General features: G+C 51.8%; 1 protein-coding gene across 2 annotated transcripts in view; it reads right to left on the bottom strand.

Moving 5' to 3' along the window:
* SYN3 (synapsin III) overlaps nucleotides 1-20,415 on the bottom strand; it is a 436,540-nt gene that overhangs the window by 9,637 nt on the left and 406,488 nt on the right. For both annotated transcript variants that reach the window (XM_019642594.1, XM_019642595.1), the window contains exons 8-12: nucleotides 15,431-15,573; nucleotides 10,890-10,964; nucleotides 6,090-6,192; nucleotides 1,510-1,644; nucleotides 543-630 (exon numbers count right to left, since the gene is read on the bottom strand). In XM_019642594.1, coding sequence (XP_019498139.1) covers nucleotides 543-630; nucleotides 1,510-1,644; nucleotides 6,090-6,192; nucleotides 10,890-10,964; nucleotides 15,431-15,573 — 544 coding nt within the window. The remainder of the gene's footprint in view (nucleotides 1-542; nucleotides 631-1,509; nucleotides 1,645-6,089; nucleotides 6,193-10,889; nucleotides 10,965-15,430; nucleotides 15,574-20,415) is intronic.

Below are 20,415 nucleotides of genomic sequence, written 5' to 3'. Positions count from 1 at the left end.
TTTTTTTTTTTTTGTCACTGTAGAGTGCTGGGGAGGCTAAACATGAGAATATAGATGGGAAAGACCCAAGCACAGGGCCTGGCACACATTAGGTACTTAATATGTTTACTTGCTGTCTTTCCTGCCTGACTTGAAGGGGCTGACTGACCTCAAAGTCTCAAGCATTCTGCATCTAGAGCAGCGGTTCTCAACCTTCCTAATGCCGCGACCCCTGAATACAGTTCCTCATGTTGTGGTGACCCCCAACCATAAAATTATTTTTGTTGCTACTCTATAACTGTAATTTTGCTACTGTTATAAATCATAATATAAATATCTTTTTGTTTTCCGATGGTCTTAGGCGACCCCTGTGAAAGGGTCGTTCGACCCCCAAAGGGGTCGTGACCCACAGGTAGAGAACCGCTAGAGCAAGGGCACGTATTCTGTGGAGAAAGTATTAAGATGGATGTTTCCAGACCGCCTTCGGGAAATCACACATGGGTCCCTCAGTGCATTTCAACATCCTTGCTGGATGGTTTCTCTCGGCTGGTGGTGGGTCCTACCTTGCGTGGGTGGGCGTGGCTGGGGCTGTCCCAGCGGAGTCCCCAGCTGGACTGGCCCGGGGGACTTGGCTGGTTTAGTCTGCGGAACCTAGAGGAGAAGAGAGAAGAAGCCTGCTGTGATCACCACAGTCACTGACTTCCTGGGAGGGAGGGCAGGATTCACGAAGACCTTTCCATCATTGAGGTAAAACTTACATAAAATACGCAGTTCTTAAGCGTACAGCACAATGAATTCTTACCCGTGTACGCACCCAAGTGACCACCACCTGGATGAGGGCACAACCTTGGAGTGGAGAAGGCCGCCCTGGGCCCCCTCCCAGCCAGCAACCCCTGCAAGTGTAACCATTATTCCAATGTCTATTATCACAGATTCAAGTGTTTTTTTTTTTTGTGGGGAAAAGGGGAGGCAGCTTTTGACGCTTGCTTTTCCAGAAAACTGGGGAGCTAGCAAATTCTTTGGAGAGTGATCTGGTAATCCATGGTGTGGAGGGGAGGAGCTATGTGGGAGCTTGTCGAGGTTGGGGGATGGGGAACTGGGAGACACAATCATTTCCGTTTACTTGTGCCCTGGGATCACACAAAGGGCATGTGTGTACACACACACACACACACACACACACACACACACACACACACACACTGTGCTCCCTGCTCAGGCGCAGGATGGAGGGCACAGGAGGGACAGCTGACTTCCTATGGTTAACAATTTCTGTCCACAATCCTTCTGAGACAAGGTTTTTCTCCCCAGGATGGTGAGAGAGCAAGGGCCCTTCAGAGCCTCCCAAATTCCCCCGTCAGGAGCAGGGTGTAGCTCTCCTCCATGCCCAGCCTCCATCCACACCCCATTCCTTTCTCCCCAAGGTGGTTCCTTCCTGGGATTATCTCCTTTGGATCTAGGGGTCCCCATTCCCAGACAGCCTGACATTTCTCATGGCTACAAAGTCTCCTTTGTTCCTGAAGACCTTACCCAAGGCTTCAGGGGTGAGGGCACTGTGCCTCCTGGCATCAGGAATTGGCTCATTTTGGAGACAACAAGGTCGGCCATCAGCTGTTTGTCCTCTTCCACATGCTCTCCAATCAGGGGCATCGAGCTGTCCATTACCTATGGGAGAGAAAGCAGACCTGAGGGACGCCCATACCAGGCAGGGCTAGCCAGGCGGGCGAGCTGGCTCAGAGCTCAGAACTGAAGTGACCACTAGATGGCGATGTTCTCCATGCAAACACCCAGCCCAGCGACTCCAGCTGGGAATGACCTCCCTGGAGATATCCAGTTCCTTGCAGTTCAGTCTATATCAACTCCTTGGATTCGGTTCAATTCAGTCTACATTTGTTGGGCTCCAGAAATGCGACCCAGGGCCAAAGTGCTTTTTCTGCTCTTTCCTTTGGGGAGCTGGTCTCCGCCCCCTCTTTTCCCACTTTGGCCTCTGCCTGAGGTCGGGGCTGGCTTCCTGAACTTTGGCCCAAGGTCAAGGCTTTCTATAAAGCCGGAAGTAGTGAGGTGGGGGTTCGGAAAAAAAAAAAAAAAAGAGACATAGTCTGGAGTTGACCTAGGGTTCAGATAGAAGAGGGAAGAGGAAAGGCTTGTCCTTTGGCAGAGAACTCTCGCTTGGAGTGAAACTAATTCCGCAGGAGCAGGCTGTTTCCCAAAGAGGGCAAAGCACTTATCCTGAGAGCGGCCTGCGTGTCATGTTTACCCAACCTGCTCTTTTTGCAGCTGGGGAAACTGAGGCTCAGAGGTGGGAAGGGACCTGCCCAAAGTCACATAGGCCAACCATCCGGGTGATTCCCAGGCACCTGTAGAAGGTCGTGAAGAGGAGTGAGGCCTCGACAGGCCCTGTCTCTACTCCTTCACTCCTGTCCAGCCCTCTTCACCCACTGCACCCCCGTCAAACTCACTGTCCCGTTTCCCCTGTGTCCAGGCTCTGGACTCACCAGGTTCTTTCTCTCGGCTGGGTCCTTATGCACGCCATTCCCTCAGCTCACTCGTTCCCTGGCTTTCGTCTATCAGGAAATACCTACCTAGCCTTCCGCTGGGAAGCTTTCTCTGGCTGAGCAAGCTCTGAGAAGCCACCTCTCCTCTGTCCTCCCACTGTCCTCACTTCGGTCATCCCACTGGGGAGATTCTCCACAGCACTGCCACCTCCTGCTTATTTGTACCTTCCCCACCAGACTATGAGAACCTGAGGTCAGGGATGGGCCCTGTGTCCTGCCAAACAGGTATACCCTCAATAATTACCTGTCGAATGGAGGATTGAAAAGCCCTTGCAATGAGTCCTGCTCATAATGATGAAGATACTAATAAGTGCTATATTTTATTGAGCACTTACTATGTGTCAGGCACTGTTCTAAGCACTGGGTGTGAACGATCTCACACAAATCTCAGAATAGTTCTTGGAAGCAAGTACTATTATTATGCTTATCTTAATGATGAAGAAACTGAGGATCAAAGAAGTGGCAAATTCAAGGACACATCACCAGCAGGCCATGGCCTGTCTACTTCTCTTCAAGCACTGAAACAGCTCTCTGTGGTCAGAACTGGGGACAGGAAACCAAGGTGCCTTGGTTCTGCTACGGACTTGCTGTGTGATGCCGGGCAGGTCACCTTTCCTCTGGGGGCCCACCTGTAACCTGAGGGGTTTGGGCAGTTGGGAATACCCTTCCAGCTGGGATTTTTAGGGGGTCTTTTGAGTCTAAAGCGTCCACTATGGTTGGGAAGCTGAAAAGCACACTCAAGGATGTGAATGATGATTCTAGTATGGTCCTGAAAACCGTTCTCAGGTTGAGACCTTCATGGTTTGGGGCTGGGTCCTTGGCACCCAGATCCCAGGGCTGGTCACACAGACAGTGTCTCGGTCAATGTGGGCTGAATTGAGTTATCACCGTGGAGCCTATGTACATGCACACAGGCCTGTCTCTTCTCCTCCTGACTCTGCCCACGTCCTCCTGCTCTGGTTTCTGTTTCTTCTGCTCCCTGCAGTGGAAAACAGCCACCACAAGGAGCCTGAGGTCAGAACGTCTTGGAATCCCCACGGTGGACACAGCCAAAGGAAGTGGACACTCTGGGCTCCCCAGGGAAACATTTTCCCAGTGAGCAATGTCATTCCCTGGACAGGTCGTGGGGGACAAGTTCAAGGGTCTTTCCCCTGAGTATTTCACTTTGAGGATCTTCACAAAACATGTCACACAAATTTGATGTTCTCACCACAGAGGTGGCTGACGAAACCAGTATTTTTAGATATTTTCTGCCTTTTTTTTCCAGACTGGGGGAAAAATACTTTTTATCTTTTTGGTAGCAAGATCTCCCGTGACCCCACCCTAAGCCCCAAAGCAAGGGAAACAACTCTGCCATGTTTCTGAGAGAAAAAAGAAAAAAAAATCTGAAAAAGCTATCATTTTATTTTTCCTCTGGAACATTTTTGAGACGTTGTTTTCTAATGTGAAAGGTCTTTCACCCATGACCATTCTGAGGGTCTGGAGGCGGGGAACCTGGGCCTACGAGTACAGATTTTTGTTTCCTAAGAGTGAAAGCTGAGGAAACTCAGAGAGGCGGGCGCTCTGGAAGGCAGAGGTAACACTAATGCGGGGAGAAGGGGCTGAACTCGCAGGGGGGAAGGGAGGGGAGCCCAGTCTGTTGATTGCCAATCACCTTTCTAGATGGGAGCTTTAGGAAGTAAGGTCCCTGCTACCGTGTTCACGGCTGTACCCCCATCCGCTGGCTCAGGGGCGGGGCTCGGTGGTGAGTGAACAAACGAATGAGTGAATGAAAGCTTGTGTGTGCCAACCCTGAGTTCATGTCTGGTGATGTGGTGAGATGATGCAGAGCAGGAGGGCCAGGAGGGGTCTCATGAGACGCAACGCCCCGGGCAGAAGAGCCCTTCGTGTGGAGCTCCCGGGGCACCTCAGAAAGGTGGGGGACTCATCCTTCCAGGGAACAGCCTGGCTTTGGCTGGGAAGCAAGCTCTGCTGCCGGCCCCTTCAGTGACTCCTCTGAGAAGGGCTAGTGGGGGAATTTCAGGGATGGTGGCCGCCAGACGGAAAGCCGTTCCCGCACTTAAGGGGGAGCTGTTTTCCAGAGCACGACTAAACCTGCAAATACAGAAGCAACTGATGCGTGGGAGCTTCCTGGCCTTTCTGGGTAGAGGGACTGTGTCCGTCTGGGACCCCCTCCCCTTCGCCTCCAACGGTGGCCACTCCCTGGGCACGGGTGTGAGTGCCCTCCTGGCATGGCTGGGGGAGAACAGCCGAGCTTCCGCCCGTCGTCGGTCACTGGTCCTGCTGCACTGTGGGTCTCGGGGAGTGGTGCAGACACGAGGGCCTGGAGGACTTGCTGGCTCCTGTGGTCACCCCAGCCATGTGCTTCCCGTTAGCTGCCCACACCCCGGGAGGGGACAGCTGCAGGGCTCTCCCTCACGTGTCTTGGCCTGGTATCAGCACTGCCTGCCCCTCTGCTATGGTTTGAGGAGTAGGCCACAGAAAGGGAGTGCTAGAAGGGGCTCTTGGGAGGTGTGTGTGTGTGTGTGTAAGCGCGATGTGGAACTGGGGAGAGAGGGGAGAACCCTGAGACCATTGGGGCATTTTCAGGGGAAAGCAGGGGAGAATCATGAGCTGTGATGGTGGGGGGCAGGGCAGGGGAGTCGGGGAGGGAGAGGAGGCTTGTGGGACCAGGAGAGACACAGAGGGGTCATGGAGAAGAGAGAGGGATTGTGGGGTTGGGATAAACACAAAGGGGCACTTGCGGGGGTGGGGGGGGGGTAGGGGGAGGCATAGGGGAGGACTGGGGACCATAAGGAAGTGGGAGGGGTCACGCAAGAGAGAGGGGGATTGTGAGATTAGGAGAAGCATAGAGGCGAAGTTGGTGTGGGGCCAGGGTGTAGGACTCCAGACACATGTAGGTGACAGTCCTGGAGGACAGCAGGGCACTGAGGGCTGCAGGAGACACAGGGGAGCTTCCGGGACCCACAGCCCCTCGAGCCTCTCTCTTACAATTACGTTCCCTACAGCTTTCCCTGCATTCACACCCCTGCACGGCTGTATTCTCTTTACCAACCTTCAGTGCTCTGCTAGTACTCATTTATCATCCTTCTTCCCTGCAAGCCTGCAGACCCCCTGTCTGTTTTTTTGTCCCCAGAGCTGCACCCATGCCTAGCCCTGGAGAGCCCTGAAGTCCATGTTTGTTGAATGAACAGAGGACGGAAACTCTTTGTGGTGACTTGACGCAGTTGGACGCTGAAAACTGAAGAGGCTCAACGGGACAGGATCTGGCTGGCTCTCAGCCTGATGTTTTTGCCCTGCCCTTAGGCCCATGTGTTACGGAAAGTCGTCAAACCTCATGCCTGGAGCTCTCGAGGCCCCGCTCAGAACCCCTGGGTGCGTAGGCTTTCGGTACAGCTGAGGGTGGGGACGGGGGTTGTGTGGGGCTGGTGGCTGAGAAGCCTCTGGGCTGCATGCGTCCGGGCCACGGGTTAGGACACAGCTGACCGTGCTGGAGGCCACACTTGGATTCCTTCCCTCAGACCCAGCCAGGAGGCCCTCGGCTTCACCCCTCACCTCGATGATGTAATCTCTGCCATCCTTGCTGTGGACGGCCTTGACAGCACAGATGTCCAGGCCACCAAACATCTCTGAGCAGCTGTCCACCCACAGCCTGTACCTGCAGGGATGGATAGACAGACAGTGAATGTAGGGGGCGAGAGCAGAAAAGGGGGAGCAGAGGGAGAGAGCGATGGAGAGACGCAGAGACGCACAGGAGAAGAGGCGGTGAGACACACAGTGACACACGTGCGCTCATTCGGAGACAGAAAGAGATGGTAAGAAATAACAGGAGACAGAGAGACAAAAAGACACAGAAACACAGACAGCGACAGCGAGACAGTAGGAGAGAGAGAATAGCAAAAAACAACAGAAGGCAGAGGCAGAGGTGGACAGTGAGAGAGGGACAGAGAGCAGGAAGGGGCCAGGCAGGCAGGGGACAGGAAGGATGAGGGGAGAAGGAATACGAGTTGGGAGGGGTCCCCAGCTCCACCCCAGAACCTTGCTGGCTCCACAGGAGTGGGGAGCTGGCCCTGCCCCCACCCAGAGCCATCCCGGATGCTCAGCCGCCTCTGCAGTACTTTTCCCTTGGGAAAGCTGCTCAAAGGGGCTCCAGAAATCCCTCCCAGGCCGCCCTTCCAGCCCCAGCGCCGGGCTAGATGAGAGCCTGAGGGGGACAAAGGGCGCATTCTCCCCTGAGCCTGGGGTGGGCCGGTGGGGGAGCCTGGCAGGCTGCTCCCGGGCCAAGGGCCTGGCCCTGTGGACTTGCTGGTTTTGTTCTCTTTCCAGCCACTTGATGGCTGTGAGGCCAGTTTGCTTTGTAGGGGAAAGATCTCCACGCTGGACTTTGCCCCTGCAACAAGGGGACGGTTGTGTCTGAGAAGTCTTCCTGGGCTTGCACTTGGCTTCCCCTGTGGTGGCTGGATTTGGAAGTCACAGGGGGCTTTGTGTCAATGTCCTTGCTTCTCTCCCCGCTCTCCAGGGTCACACGGGGCATGCCTTCTCTGAGATCTATTTGTGTCTCTGAGCTCTAAGGCCTGGAATGAGGAGAGATCGTGGCTCAAGTATTCTTAGAACAAACTCTCTCATCTTATCTGCCAGTGCCCACTGAGGACCAGAGAGGGAGAGCAGCTTGGTCAGGTCACACAGCAAGATGGTAATAGAGCCAGGATTACCCAGATCTCCTGGCTCCTAGTTCAATTCTTTCATTCAGCTGTAGTAAGGAGTATGTGAGATCAGAGAAGTAAAGAAAGGATGAAAACACACCCATTAAGCTCCTACTATGTGCCAGGCATTCCGTGGGGGGTTGATTCCTCATTCTCATAACTCCTATAACAACTCTATCAAGAAGGTTTAACCCGTTTTACTGATGAGGAGACTGAGGTTCAGAGAGGTTCATAAATGATTGTGCTGGTTTCCAAACCCAAGTCCTGTCTGATTCCACAGTCCAAACAAGCCACTCTTCCTCTCTGTCAGAACACATCAGCATGGAAGACCAGTGACCTGGATTCTTGCTATTAATTTCATCAATTATTTTGGGTGAGCCTTTCCCTCTTGCAGCCTCAGTTTCCCTATCTGAAAAATGGGAAGGCCTAGGTCTGATTCTAGTTGTGCATTAGAATTGTCAGAAGAGGTAAGCAAACAAGCATGCAAATAAACAGCCAGATTTGGGGGCCTTGCCCCATGTTAGAAGCATCTGTAGAAGTTGTCCTTCAATCTTAGTTGTGGAGGGCACAGCAAGCTCAGCTCCAAGTCCAGTCGCACTGCTCAGCTCAAGGTGCTGTGTTCAATTAGTTGCAGGTGGGCGTAGCAACCATCCCATGCGGAAGTTAAACCAGCAGCCTTGTTGTTAAGAGTGCGTGTTCTATCCCCTGAGCCATCCGGGTGGCAGCTCAGCTCAAGGTGCTGAGTTCAGTCTTTAGCTGTGGGCAGGTGTAGTCCACCATCTCTAACAGGCAACCTTGTTGTTAGGAGCACATGCTCTCACCAGCTGAGCCATCCTGCCACCTGGTGGCAGCGTAGCAGCAGCTCAGCTCAGGCGAAGCTCACTGGCCCATGTGGGAATCGAACCAGCAACCCTGTTGCTCAGAGCTCGCACTCTTAAGCAAGCTCTTAACCAACTGAGCCACTTGGCCGGCCCTCTAAAAGTTTTTAAAGCTTCCCATGTGATTCTAGTGTGTAGCCACGTTTCAGGACAACCTTTGGTCCTCGGAGCTCTAAGAGCACCCTAGGCTCTCTGATCTGGGTCCCAGTATTTGGCACCAATGGCTGGCTGGTGGGACAGCTCCATCAGTGCTCTGAGACAGAAATCTGGATTTAGGCCCAGAGGCAACTGGTTTCTATAGGTTGTTTTCAATGATGAACTTCCGGGTCATCTACCGGATGACCCGATGGGGCACAGGTCTCTGTACCCCAGGACCCAGGAAGGGACTTCATGGGTGGAGCAGTGTGGGAGAGTCTGGAGAACATGGGGTCCATGCTCCCCTCCAGCCTGGTGGGATTAGCACTGACCAAGCCACATCACTGGTTTTGCCCAGGCTACCGGGCAAGAAGTTAGCCAGGTGGAGGGAGGGGTTGGGGCCTGTTTATGTGCCCCCAGGGATTTTCCCCTGTGAAGATGAGACTGGGGAGCTCTGTCCCAGGCCTTGGGGTCCTACCTATGACTTTGCAGAAGGGAAAGTGAATTCCAGGCCAGAGCAGACCCGTTGCTATGGCAGGCTCCTGCAACGAGGGCCCACGTGGCCCAGGACTGAGCAAAGCCAATGATGGTGGCCTGCTGGGGACATTTATGATCAGCTCAGGAGGCATTGGGGAAGGCTGGCTCACAGTCCGAAAGGTCATGGAGAACAGGGCCATGACTGTCCCATGAATGCCCACTGGGAGAAGGATGTGATTGCCCCAGACCAGGTAATTTGTTGTGCCAGGTAATGAGCACACCACCCTCAGGCTGGTTAGCATAGGTGGGTTCCAAGACTGAAGACAGCAGCTTCCACCTGTGGCTGAAGGAAAGGGAAGAAAGCCAGCGTTCACAGCGCCCCTCCTGCATGGGCCAGTACTGGGTTAGGTACTGAACATCACTCTCTACTAGCACTGTGACTTACAGCTGAAGAAGATCAGAAAGGTTAGTTAACTTACCCTAGGTAACACAGCTTGGACGGGGCAAGACCATTCACTTCCTCAGTTTAGAGCTCGATGAGGGTCGGGACCATGTCCGTCTTGTTTTCCACCGTGTCCCCAGGGCCTAGCTCAATAACTGGCTCCCAGTATGTGTTCAACAAATAACTGACAAAGTAATAAAGGAATGCCTCCCAATCTCTCCTCATTCTTTACCACGTGATTCCGGCACCACCTCCTTCAGGAAGCCTTCCCTGACCTCAACCCTCCCGAGTCTGAGTGTGGTGCCTCTTCTCTGTGCTCCCACTGCAAGCACCCAACTCTCACTTTCACCCTAATATTACCACACTCTTTGTCTCTTTTGTTAGCTGGGGAGCTGGGAGCGGACATCTATAGTTTTAGTCTGCACAACATTTGTTTTCCTTCCTACTAAAGACTTCTTAATATTCCTTGGCGGTATATCCCTCCCTAAATCTCACTCAGTCATTGTTGCTAGAGCAGCGTGATCCCACCCCAACCCCCAGGGGCAGATGTGAGATAGGCCTATCCAATCACAGCGGTGCAGCTTTCTGAGCCACGGTGATTGGTTCTGGGATAGTCATGTGACCTGAGCCAGGCAAATCAGTGAATAAGGCTCAAGCCCAGGCTTTGGCTGAAATGGTTGGAAAGAGAAGTATGCTTTCTCCTGGACTTGACACTATCAGGATGTAAGCCTGGAGTCACTATGGGCCACCAGTTGAGCGAGCTGGCCAGACTGAAGCCAACACAGAAGAAAGCTGAACTGAAGTGGGTAGAATGATTCCTAAAGTCTTACCTGGAGCTGTGTCTCTGGCATTTTCATTGCCACAAGCTAATAAATCCCACTTTGGGCTCCAACCAATCTGATTTGTGTTCTGATGCTTGCAACTGATAGAGAATTCTTAAAGGGATAGATTGGATCTTTTCATCTTGACCGCTTTCATGCTCAGCACAACATGGAATGTAATAGGCACTCAATTCGTGTTCATTAACAGATCTTTTTGACCCCACAGCCCCTGCTCTGTCCAGCACCATTGCATGCTTGCATGCCTAGGCCACTGAGCATGCAGGAAAGAGCGTGTGTGTGCTGCAGGCCCTGAGAGCCAGGTGACTGGCCCTTCTTCAGGGCAGGGTGGCTCACAGCAGTGTTTAAAGGGACAAAGACCTGAGGGACCTTCAGCCAGAGCACACTGAGGTCACATGAATGATTCATAGGAAACCAACCTCTCCCTCCTCACACTGAGATGGAAATAAGTCTGAGAGAGGAGTGGACACTCCCAGTAGCCCTGGTGCTCCTATGCAGCTGTCAGAGCAGGGAGGGACTGGTGAGGACTCTTTCTTCTCTCCTTGCAGCAGCTGGGCAGGAGTGGAAAGGCCCCTGGATTTGGAGTCAAGACATTAGAGTTCTAGTCTCAGCTCTGTCATTGATCAGCTCTGTGACCCCGAACAAGTCATTTTCCCTCTCTGAACTTTCTTCTCCCATCTGTAAAATGGGGTTATTATAATACCTGCCCCCTGTAGGTTGCAATGGGCAATAAAGGGGACCCTGCCTAAGAAAGTGCCCTGTCGGTGGTGAGGCACTGACCACAGGGTGAGGTGGCATCCCTTGCAGGCTCCTCGTTGTGTCCCTCACCCACCTTCCACCATGGCTGCTGCCTCTCCCTACGCCCCTTCTTTGTCTCTTACCTCTCTGTCATGGCCACCTGCTCCAGCATGGCAGAGCCTGTGTTGGCCTTCCAGTTTCCAGAGATGGAGGTTCTCCTGGATCAGAACGAATAACATAGTGAGGGCATTAGGGACATCTGTCACTGATCTGCTTTCCTTCTTTGCTTTGGCCGTTAGGAGGCTCTGATTCAAATATTTGGCTCACATTCTGACATGGATTCTTAGGTACACATCCTGTCCTTAGCTTTATTTTTCATGTTGATTGCTTTATTTCTTGGATCTTATGTATCTTTTCCAAAGCCACCTTTGAAATCAAAAACTAAATTAGGAAAATGTCTACACCATCAGATGAAATCCCCCAAACCTTGGGCCTCTGTTTTTGAGAAGGCGAACTAGGGCAGTATAACCCTTGGTGATTCTGGAATTTTTTGAGAGCCCCAAAATGTGGGGAAAATGACCCATGGAGAAAAGTGATTACTCTTCCATAGTGAAGAGAAGGAGGCCTTTGGCCTCATCACCCTCTCAGTTCCCTTGACTTTTCTGTTCCACCAACAACTGACTTCCCTTTGGCTGGGGGAAGTCAAAGATGCTCACCACTCTGTCCTTTTGTCAAGGCCCCCACGCATCTCCCCTTTGCCTGATCCAGTCTTCATCTCTATCTTTGGTTCCCTAAGTCCCACTCATCCTTCAAGTCTCATCTGAAATGTGATTTTTGGCAGCCCACTTCCCCAAACAAGAGTAGACCCCCCTACACTATACCCTATACCAATGCCTAGTAATGTTCATCCCACCTGTAATGACTGCGTTAGTGTCATGTCTTCCCTGAGGGCGGGAGACAGGTTTGACTCACCTGCTGATGTCCAGTGGGACCTGGCATGTAGGAGGTAGCTAAGGGACTGTGTATTCTGGAGACAAACCATCTCCACTGGCAAACCCAGACTCAGCAAAGTGGCAGAGGTAAAGCTGTCTGTTTTATGGCCAAGGTGAGGCATGTGGTTGAGATTAAAGGGTGAACTGGGGAGAGGCATTGCTGTAAAAACATGTCCTTCTAAAAGAGAAAATAAAATGTATTTGAGGACAGCGGATTCTGAGAACAGATGGTGGCCACTAGGAATCATATTTACTAAGGGGTGCAGCGACATTGATAAGCTTTATGTCAGTTCAGTTTCCTTCGGCAGTTCAACTCAACTCAATTCAATCTGGCGAACACTCAGTGGGCCACCGTATGTCATGGGACGTGGTCTAAGGGTGCTGAGATGCCCCCCTCCTCAGGCTGCTCACTACCTACAAGGGCAGACTAACCTAAAATCAGAGTATAGGCATGGTAGGGTTATCAATATACATAAGGAGTGAAGGGCTCTGGGGAAGCAAAGAAGAAACCACAGTCACTTAATGTGACCCCAGCAGGTAGCCACTGAAATGAGTAGGGTTTGGCCTAATGGAATCTATATGGTGGGAAGAGAAGGTAAGCACTGACTTGAGTCAGTGAGATGTGAGTTTGAATCTTGGCTCCAGCATTTTCTAGCTGTATAACCAGGGACCACTGCTCAGTCTGTATTTTTTTTTCATTGGTAAAATGGGAATAATGAAAGTACTGTCCTTACAGGGTATTGTGTAGATGAAAGGAACTATTCCCATAAATCTCTTGGTCTAACAGGTGCTACTATTATTTTTCAGGAAGTGGAGACAAGAAAAGAAGGCATTCGCACGCCAGAAGCAGCAGGAACGCAGCCAGCCTGCTGTCCTTCCAAGAAGATAATGATAGTGAGAGTTGATGTTTAATGAGTGCTTTCTATGTGTGAGACATGGGTCTGAAGACTCTGGCTTATTTCAGCCTCACAAAGCCTAATGATGCGGGCACTAGTATTGTTATCATTCCCACTTAGTGGCAGAAGCCACCAAACCGTGTCTGAGAAACCCCATGCTCTTAACTATGACTGTCCATGGCAGAGCCCATGTCAGGCTTGGGGAAAATAGTCAGTTGGCCCAAATGTGATGCAGCTGCTGGAATGTTGGCTGGAATGTGGACTGTGACAAAGAATCTATCTATATTGCAAATGTATGACATTTACCCCCTTGCTGTGGAGGGCAAGGGCGGGGGTGAGGGAAAGGAGCCGACCTAAAGCAACCTTGGAAATGAGGGGCGACTGGATGACTAAGTACAAAAGGAACTGTAGGTAAGCTGGTCGTGTTTCTCATAGCCTATGGGTTAATGGTTCTTCAACTGTACACGGATGCTGGGATTGAACAAATAAGTAAATGGTATGGGATGGTGGGAGCCAGGTTTTTCCCTGTTGGAGTGGGAAGTTACAGCTAAGCAATCTGGCAAGGCTAAAATGAATCGTGGTACTGGACGAGAGTCTGAGACATCAATACGAACTCCACTGAGCTTTAGATGTAGATGGATATTGTTATAGAAATAACTACCGATATGCGCGTATACACGGGTTAAGATACGCATATGTCTTTCCTAGATCTGTTTGCTGAGAGGCCCTGAAAACAATGACACCAAAGTAGCAACCAGCACAAAGGCCTGAGTGCAGGGCAGGAAATAGGGCAGAAAGGAGGCTGAATGGTCAGGGGTGGAGAGGAGTTCTATGCTGCGGTCTGACACGAACCCCCTCCCTTGGATCTGGGCCAACCCAGGGTCCAGGAAATGCCATAACTAATGACAAATTGGAGCTGTCAGGGAAGGAAGGCTCAGCATAAAGAATGCGGCAATGAGGTAATCCTTAAGAAGAGAAACCAGGACAAGGTGTCGTCAATGTCAAGTGGAAACTCTAACAATGAGGGGAGGAGGGAAGTGATATCATGATGGATGGTGGAGGCCTCAGGAATGCACTGGACCACCACACTGAAATGTCCCCTAACTCAGAGGGGGCAGAGGAGGCCATCACGATTCATGATCACCCTGAGGGCATCTGAGGGTGGTGACACGTGTGGTCTGGCATGTGGGTGGAAGTGAATGAGTGACGGGCAGGACAGGGCAGACGTATTCTTTGGGAATTGGCTCTATCCCTTTCCTGGGCATATTTCCTTACAGGTCAACTGCCCGCATCATCTCCGGTTGCCCAGGAAATGGCAGAGTGGAGTAGTTACAGCACAGACTGTATGGCTTGCAAAGCCCCCCGATTACCACCTGGCCCTTTGCAGAGTAAGTTTGCTGACCCTTGGTCTAGGCTGTGCAGAAGCGGCACAAGATAATAACCATACATGGGTGTGTATGGCTGTGGTGGATCAAGCTTTATTTACAGAAACAGGTGGCAGCTGGACTTGGCGTGTGGGCTGTGGTTTGCTGACCCTGACCTAGAGCATAAGCTCTACCTCCCAGAAGCACACAGAGGTCTCCAGCTGTCCAGAGCTAGACATTGCAGTCCTCCAACATGGAACCATGTACACAGTCAGTGCTCCATAATTGCTTGGTAAGCAGGCACTGGTTGGCTCTCCAGGGACTCATCATTTCAAGGGGAACCAACAGCAACATTCCAAAAGTGAGAGAGAGGCCCTGGAGCACGTCAGGCCTCTCTAAAGACCTCCCTCCCACCTGGTCAAGAACTCACCCTCATCCTAATAGGCTCCAGCTGAGTCACTCTTTGCCCTAGCCACCCTGGGGTGAGTGTGTGCTGGATTTTCTATCACTCATTGGTTTTCCCTTAGTCATGCATCTCTATTTTCACTATTACACGCCATCTTGGTGGGACCTTCCAGACTGGTTTTCTGCCTTTCTCTAACCAAAGCCCATGACCCAAGTTGGACTAATCAGCATTGTTGCCATGAAATCATAATTTTGAGTTAAGTCCTGAAAATGATTAGGGCAGACTCGCTTCCCAATTGGGGTACCATGAAGATTGTCTATTGCTTCGGGCCACCCAGATCCCGGGGGCTGCTCTGGATCCTAAATATTTCTTATATTGATAATTTAGCGCTTTTGTTTATTGGTTAGTTTGAGTTTCTGATCATCCATGATTTTCTAATAAATGCCCTTTACAAAGCTCCATCAAACCAGTCAGATGTGATTTCTGCTGCTTGCAGCCAGAGAAATACGATAGAATCTCATAGAATCTCCTAGCTGGTCTTATTGGTTCCGGAGAAACCCCTTTGCAGCCCATGGCCTCAGAGCCATCTTCATTAATACAGATCAGAGCATGCCACGTCTCTTCTCGCAAGGAAATAGAAGAAAATGCAAAATCTTTAGCAAGGCATTCAAGGCCCTCCTTGCTGTGTCCCCAGGTTCCTCTTTCAGTCTTTTCTCCAATGATGTATGTCCTGTATGTACTTGACGTTCCCCCCAAACATGCCAGTTTGTCTTTCCTCTGGGAAGGCAGCCCTCGTTTGGGGAGACAGGTTTCACCCTGGGATAAGCTGTGGTGAAACGTCAGCCCTCAGGCGTACAGACCAGAGAAGGTCAGTAACAGAGGTGGAAAGGGAGAGTGGTGACGTGCTGATGGGGTCTCGGCCTGGGTGGAGGAGACAGGGCCAGACACACATCTCTAACCTCCATTCTCCCCACACCCCGCTCCCTCCTCTTCTCCCTGCTCCCCGCCCCCCGCCCAGGGACTCACATGTAAGCCTTGTAGTTGGATCCGATTTTCTGGATGCGGATGTCGTACTTGGAGTCGATGAAGGCCTCGGTGGTGGCGTAGGTTTTGGCCATAGCTACCATGCTGGTGATGTCCTGGTAGTCAAGCTGGTTTTCCACTTTGATCTGTGTGGACGGATGAGCAGGTGAGTGCCGCCCGCCCAGCGTTCACCGAGCAGCCACCTGATGCCATATATAGTGACTTTGAGAAGGTCACGTGCGTAGCGGGGGATACAGACATAGGGAACAAGTCATTCCACGACATACCTGCCGGAGAAGAAGCAAGCTGCTACTTGGGGAGTGGAGGGAATCTTTGTAGAAGGGGTGAGCTCTGATCAGGGTCTGGGAGAATCAGTGCGATGTTCAGGTGGACTAGGCAGCAGAGGCATTCTCTGCAGAGGTGTGAGGCAGGGACATAGGGCAGGGGAACGGGCAACTGGTCCAGGTTGACCAGTGGGGCAGGAAGGTAGGGACAGCTGAAGGGGGTCATCAGGGACCACAGGCCACACGGATGGCCTCAGGAGCTTGGCAAGGGGCTAGAATTTTAGCCTGAAGGCTCTGGAAAGCCACTGGGAGAAGGAAAGGAGTTTAAACTAAAAAGTAGCCTCATCTATGTTTTAGAAAAATCGCTTAAGCAGTTGTATAGAGGGTTGAATGGAGGGGTGTGATATGGGATAGAGAGAGACCAGTTAGAAAGAAGGCAGTGTGTATGTGTGTGTGTGGTGTGTAGGTGGGAGCTGTGTGCATGCGGGGTGTGTGTGTGTGTGCAGTTTGTGATGTATGTGGTGTGTTTACATGTATGTGCTGTGTGATGTGTGTCGTATGTGTGGTGTGTCATATGTGATGCTTGTGTATGCAGGCAGCGTGTGTGTGTGTGTGTGTGTGTGAGTGTATGTGTGAGTGTGTGTGTGTGAGTGTGTGTGAGTGTGTGTGTGTGAGTGTGTGTGTGTGAGTGTGCATGCACTGGATGAGCTGGCTCTGCTAGGCCAAAGGCCTGGTGGAGAAATTCACACTGTTTACTGGGTTGAGGCCAGGAACTCGGGGTGGTGCCCTGGGGTCAGGGAGAGGTCACAGGAGAGCTTCCAAGGCCAAGTGCAGGGGACAAAGCCAAGGTTCTGTGATAGTGATCTCAAGACATAACAGAGGCTGACTCCCTCCTTTGTCACCCTCACCTGGACAGCAGAGGGGTTCTGATGCTGGGCCAGGGGTGAGCAGAACCGAGATCTCCTGGAGGGGGCAGGTGGGTGCGGGCAGCCTGTGTGGGAGCCTGTCCTGTCCCTACAACCTTTCCTTCTAGCCTTTTCCTGCCTCCCTTCAAGGCTTAGCCGTGCCCCGGCAACTCCATCCCTTATGGCCATTTAACAGAGTAACTGAGATTTCTCGCCTTGTCCAAGGTCATAGAGCAGCTAAGCCCAGAGCTTGGAATGAAGCTCAAGACTCCAAAAGCACGGCTGTTCTTTGAACCACCTCAGGGCATCTATTAATACAAGTGCATGGCCCCACCCTAACGGATCATACACAAGATGGGGAGAGAGGCTCAGCGAGCCTTCTCTCCTCTCGGCTCTCTGGGAGCCAGCCTCTCAGTGAGAACTCTGAGTCCCACTTTGCAGAGAAAATAAAGGTGACCTGGCGAGAGTTCCCTGTTTCCCATTCCCTTCCGATCCCATCAGCTTTCCCACGTCTTCGTCCCGGCGACAGTGGCAGCGTGCCTCCTCCCACTCAGGGCTGAACCTATCCTTTGTTCTAGGTCTTTTAGGGCTGACGACTCGCCGTCCTCTCCTTCTTCAGTCATAGGTCCCCTAACTTTTACCTGGGCATCTATCTGGTCTCTCGGCTAAAGATTACTCTGTCCCAGTCTCCCTGACAGGTAGATATAGCCAAGTCTCCAAGTCTGGTCAATGAAAATGTGAGCAGATGTGAGGTGAGCAACCTCTGGGTGGTGCCTTTAAGACACAGGGAATCTTCCTTTCCCTTTTCCTTCTTCTGCCTGGCTGGGATGTGGACCTGATGGCGGGTGCTGGAGCAGCCATCTTGGACCACAGGATGGAAGCGTCTCATTGAGCAGGACTGAGTAATGAGGTGGAAGGAACATGGATTCTCAATGCCACGGAGTCCCCGGTCGGCGCTTGACTGTGTATGCTCAGATTCTTAAGTGAGAGACAAGTAAGCCTGAATCTTGTTGAAGCCACTGTGAGTTTGGTTTGTGGTTAAGCAGCCTAACTGCGTTTTTGCCGGGTATTTGTAGTCTCATGTTCTCTGCTGATTCTTTACCCTCTGGATTGACATGGCCCTGGATCCTTTGTTCTCCTCAAATCCTTCCTGCTCTCCAGTGCCTCAGTTACTCCCTGTTTTCTCTGTCTCTACACCTCATTTCCCACTCACTCACAAACCTACTCTCTTCAGGTTTCACCCCCCCACCGCTTCACTGAAACTGATTTGGCAAAGGTCACCTTTGACCTCCACATTGGTGAATCTTTGACCCTCATCCTGCTCTGGTACTCTGGACGTCTGAAATGGGTAAAGTTTTTGAAACTTGGTTTCCACACCACTATTCCTCTTTTTTTTTTTTCCTTTTCCTGGCAACTTCTTCATAGTCTATATTGCCTCCATTTCCTCTAACCTCCCCTTCGATAATCATAGTGTTTCATCCTCAGCCAACATTTGGGGTCTGGTAGAGAGAGTTAGAGATCCCACAAAGAAGCAATGAAGGTGAGCGCTCACAGTGACAGCTGGTCTAGTTCAGCTTTGTCACTGGTGGCTTTGGAAACGACCAGAACTACTTCTGCATCTTGGTTTCCTAGACAGCACAGTACCTAAGGCAGGCTGTCTCAGACTTCTAGTTGTCCACAACATCCATCCTCTTGTCCTATAGCCATGCAACACCGTGATCTGGGCGGACATGACCACCCATGTCCCTGGCATCTGTTTGTGGCCATGGACCATGTTCTAGCCAATGAGTTGTGAGGAGAAGTGGGGTCTGAACTTCTAGGTCTGCCATGAAAGGGAAGGGTGGGGGTGCTTTTCACTTTCTCCTTTCCTCTTCCTGCTGGAATGGGAACCGTCTTTGACCTTGTGGCTGAAGAGCATCACCCCAGGAACGGATGGTCAACAGGATCAAAAGAGCCTGGGTCCTTGAAACCAAGGAGATTCCACAGCAGCCTTGGGCTGCTTTTGCCCAGGCCGTGATGTGGGAGAGAGAAATCCTGGCTTGTTTAAGCCACCTTAGGTCTTTGTCCAGATTATGATAGGAGCCCTAAGTAAGTATTTGCTGAATGCATCATTCATGCGTTCCTTTATTCACAAGATAGAAAAAGAGAGCAAAGAGAGAAAGGATAAACATCGGGGTTGAATTCGTTAATTAGTTAGTGGTCAGCCCAACTTCCCTTTGCGAACCCCTCTGCCTTGTTGTCACCTGGGTGGCTTGGGGTGGGGGTGTTCGTCCTGCTCGCTCCAGGAAGGAGGATGTAACTTGGGATTCTCCTATGTGGGTTCTTCCAAAACCCCAGGGGAGGCCCTGGCTCAATGTTCCTAGCAATTTTATGGTTTGTTTCCTTATTTCTTTATTTCCTTCCCAATTGTCTAATGTTGGGGCACCATGAAACCCGGCTCCACATATTTCTGTCTCTCATTAGACTGTGTGCATCCCGAGGACACACAGTGCGTCTCCTTCCCGGTAGTAACACTGGTACCTGGCACGTGGCAGATGCTCCAAACGTGTTCTCTGGATTGAACTTAAGAAGGCAGGAGAAAGATCCGTTCTTTGAAAAGGGCAAAGAAAATATGTCTCAGGGAAACCTATCCCTTATAAGGGGATAGTAAGTGCTCAGAAAGGATTCCACGCTCTCCAAGTTCATGGCTTCTGTCACGAGCCCTTGAGAGCCTGATGGAGGCAGGGATGCTGGCGAAGGGGGCAGGTGGCCTGGAGCCAGGTGGGTGGGTGCTGGATGGGACCCTGGGCTGCTCCTTAGTCATAAAGGGCAGGTGGGGTGAGGAGAAGGGCAGTGGGGACAAGCAGCAATGGAAATGGCGAAATGGCTGCTGGCCTCGGGAGGGAATCTTGGCACGCCACTTTATTTACTAGCTGGAAGCCCCTCCAAGAGTTCACAGAGACAAGCTGAAAGCAGCAAGCCCTAAATGAGCTGTGAGTCAAGACGGCCCATGTGCTGCTCTGGGGACCTGCGAGGGGGCCGCTGTGAACGGCCCATGTGCTGCTCTGGGGACCTGCGAGGGGGCCGCTGTGAACGCCCTCACTTGGAAGACGCACCCGCATCCTCGCCTTCTCCTCCCCGCTCCCTTCCATGCCTTCTCTCCTCCTCCTCCGTCCTCCTCCCATCCTTCTGCTCTCCCGCACTCACTCCACTGCCTTCTCCCATCCTGGGCCTCCTACTTGGAATGTCAGCCATCTCCTCTTTGCCTCGTTCTCCGTCTTCATTTTTCCCCTTGGCCACTTCTTTCTTTGCTCTTCTTTCTCCAGTGTCTCCCTTTGACCTCCTCTCCCCCTCTCCGTCGCTTTCCCTGACTCCTCAGGGTTGCCTTTCTCTTCCTCTGGCTCTATTTCTTCTTTTCCCCTTCCTGCCTTGGTCTCTCCTACCTCCTTCCCATCACCCAACCTCCAGTTCAGTTTCTCCCTCCTGCTTTTGGAACTGCTTTACCTCCTGTGTGTGTGTGCGTATGAGTGTGTGTGTGCACGTGTGCGCGCGTGTGTGCATGTGTGTGCGTGCATGTGTGTGCGTGCGCGCGCGCGCGCGCGTGTGTGTGCGTGTGTGTGTGCGTGTGTGTGTGCGCGTGTGTGTGTGCACGCATGTGTGCTCCGATCTGAGGGTGAGCAAGGAGGAAGAGCGGAAGCAGAGAGGGAGGGACACTGGAGACAGGAGTTAGGATACAGTTCGGAATCTCAATGGGATTTCACCTCAGAGGACTCCTCTTGCAAATTCCAGCCTGGGATGGGAAAGTCACCTTCTGCCTCCT

This window comes from Hipposideros armiger, unplaced genomic scaffold, assembly GCF_001890085.2.
Source record: "Hipposideros armiger isolate ML-2016 unplaced genomic scaffold, ASM189008v1 scaffold_71, whole genome shotgun sequence".
NCBI lineage: Eukaryota > Metazoa > Chordata > Mammalia > Chiroptera > Hipposideridae > Hipposideros > Hipposideros armiger.
This window is presented reverse-complemented; position numbering and strand designations above follow the sequence as displayed.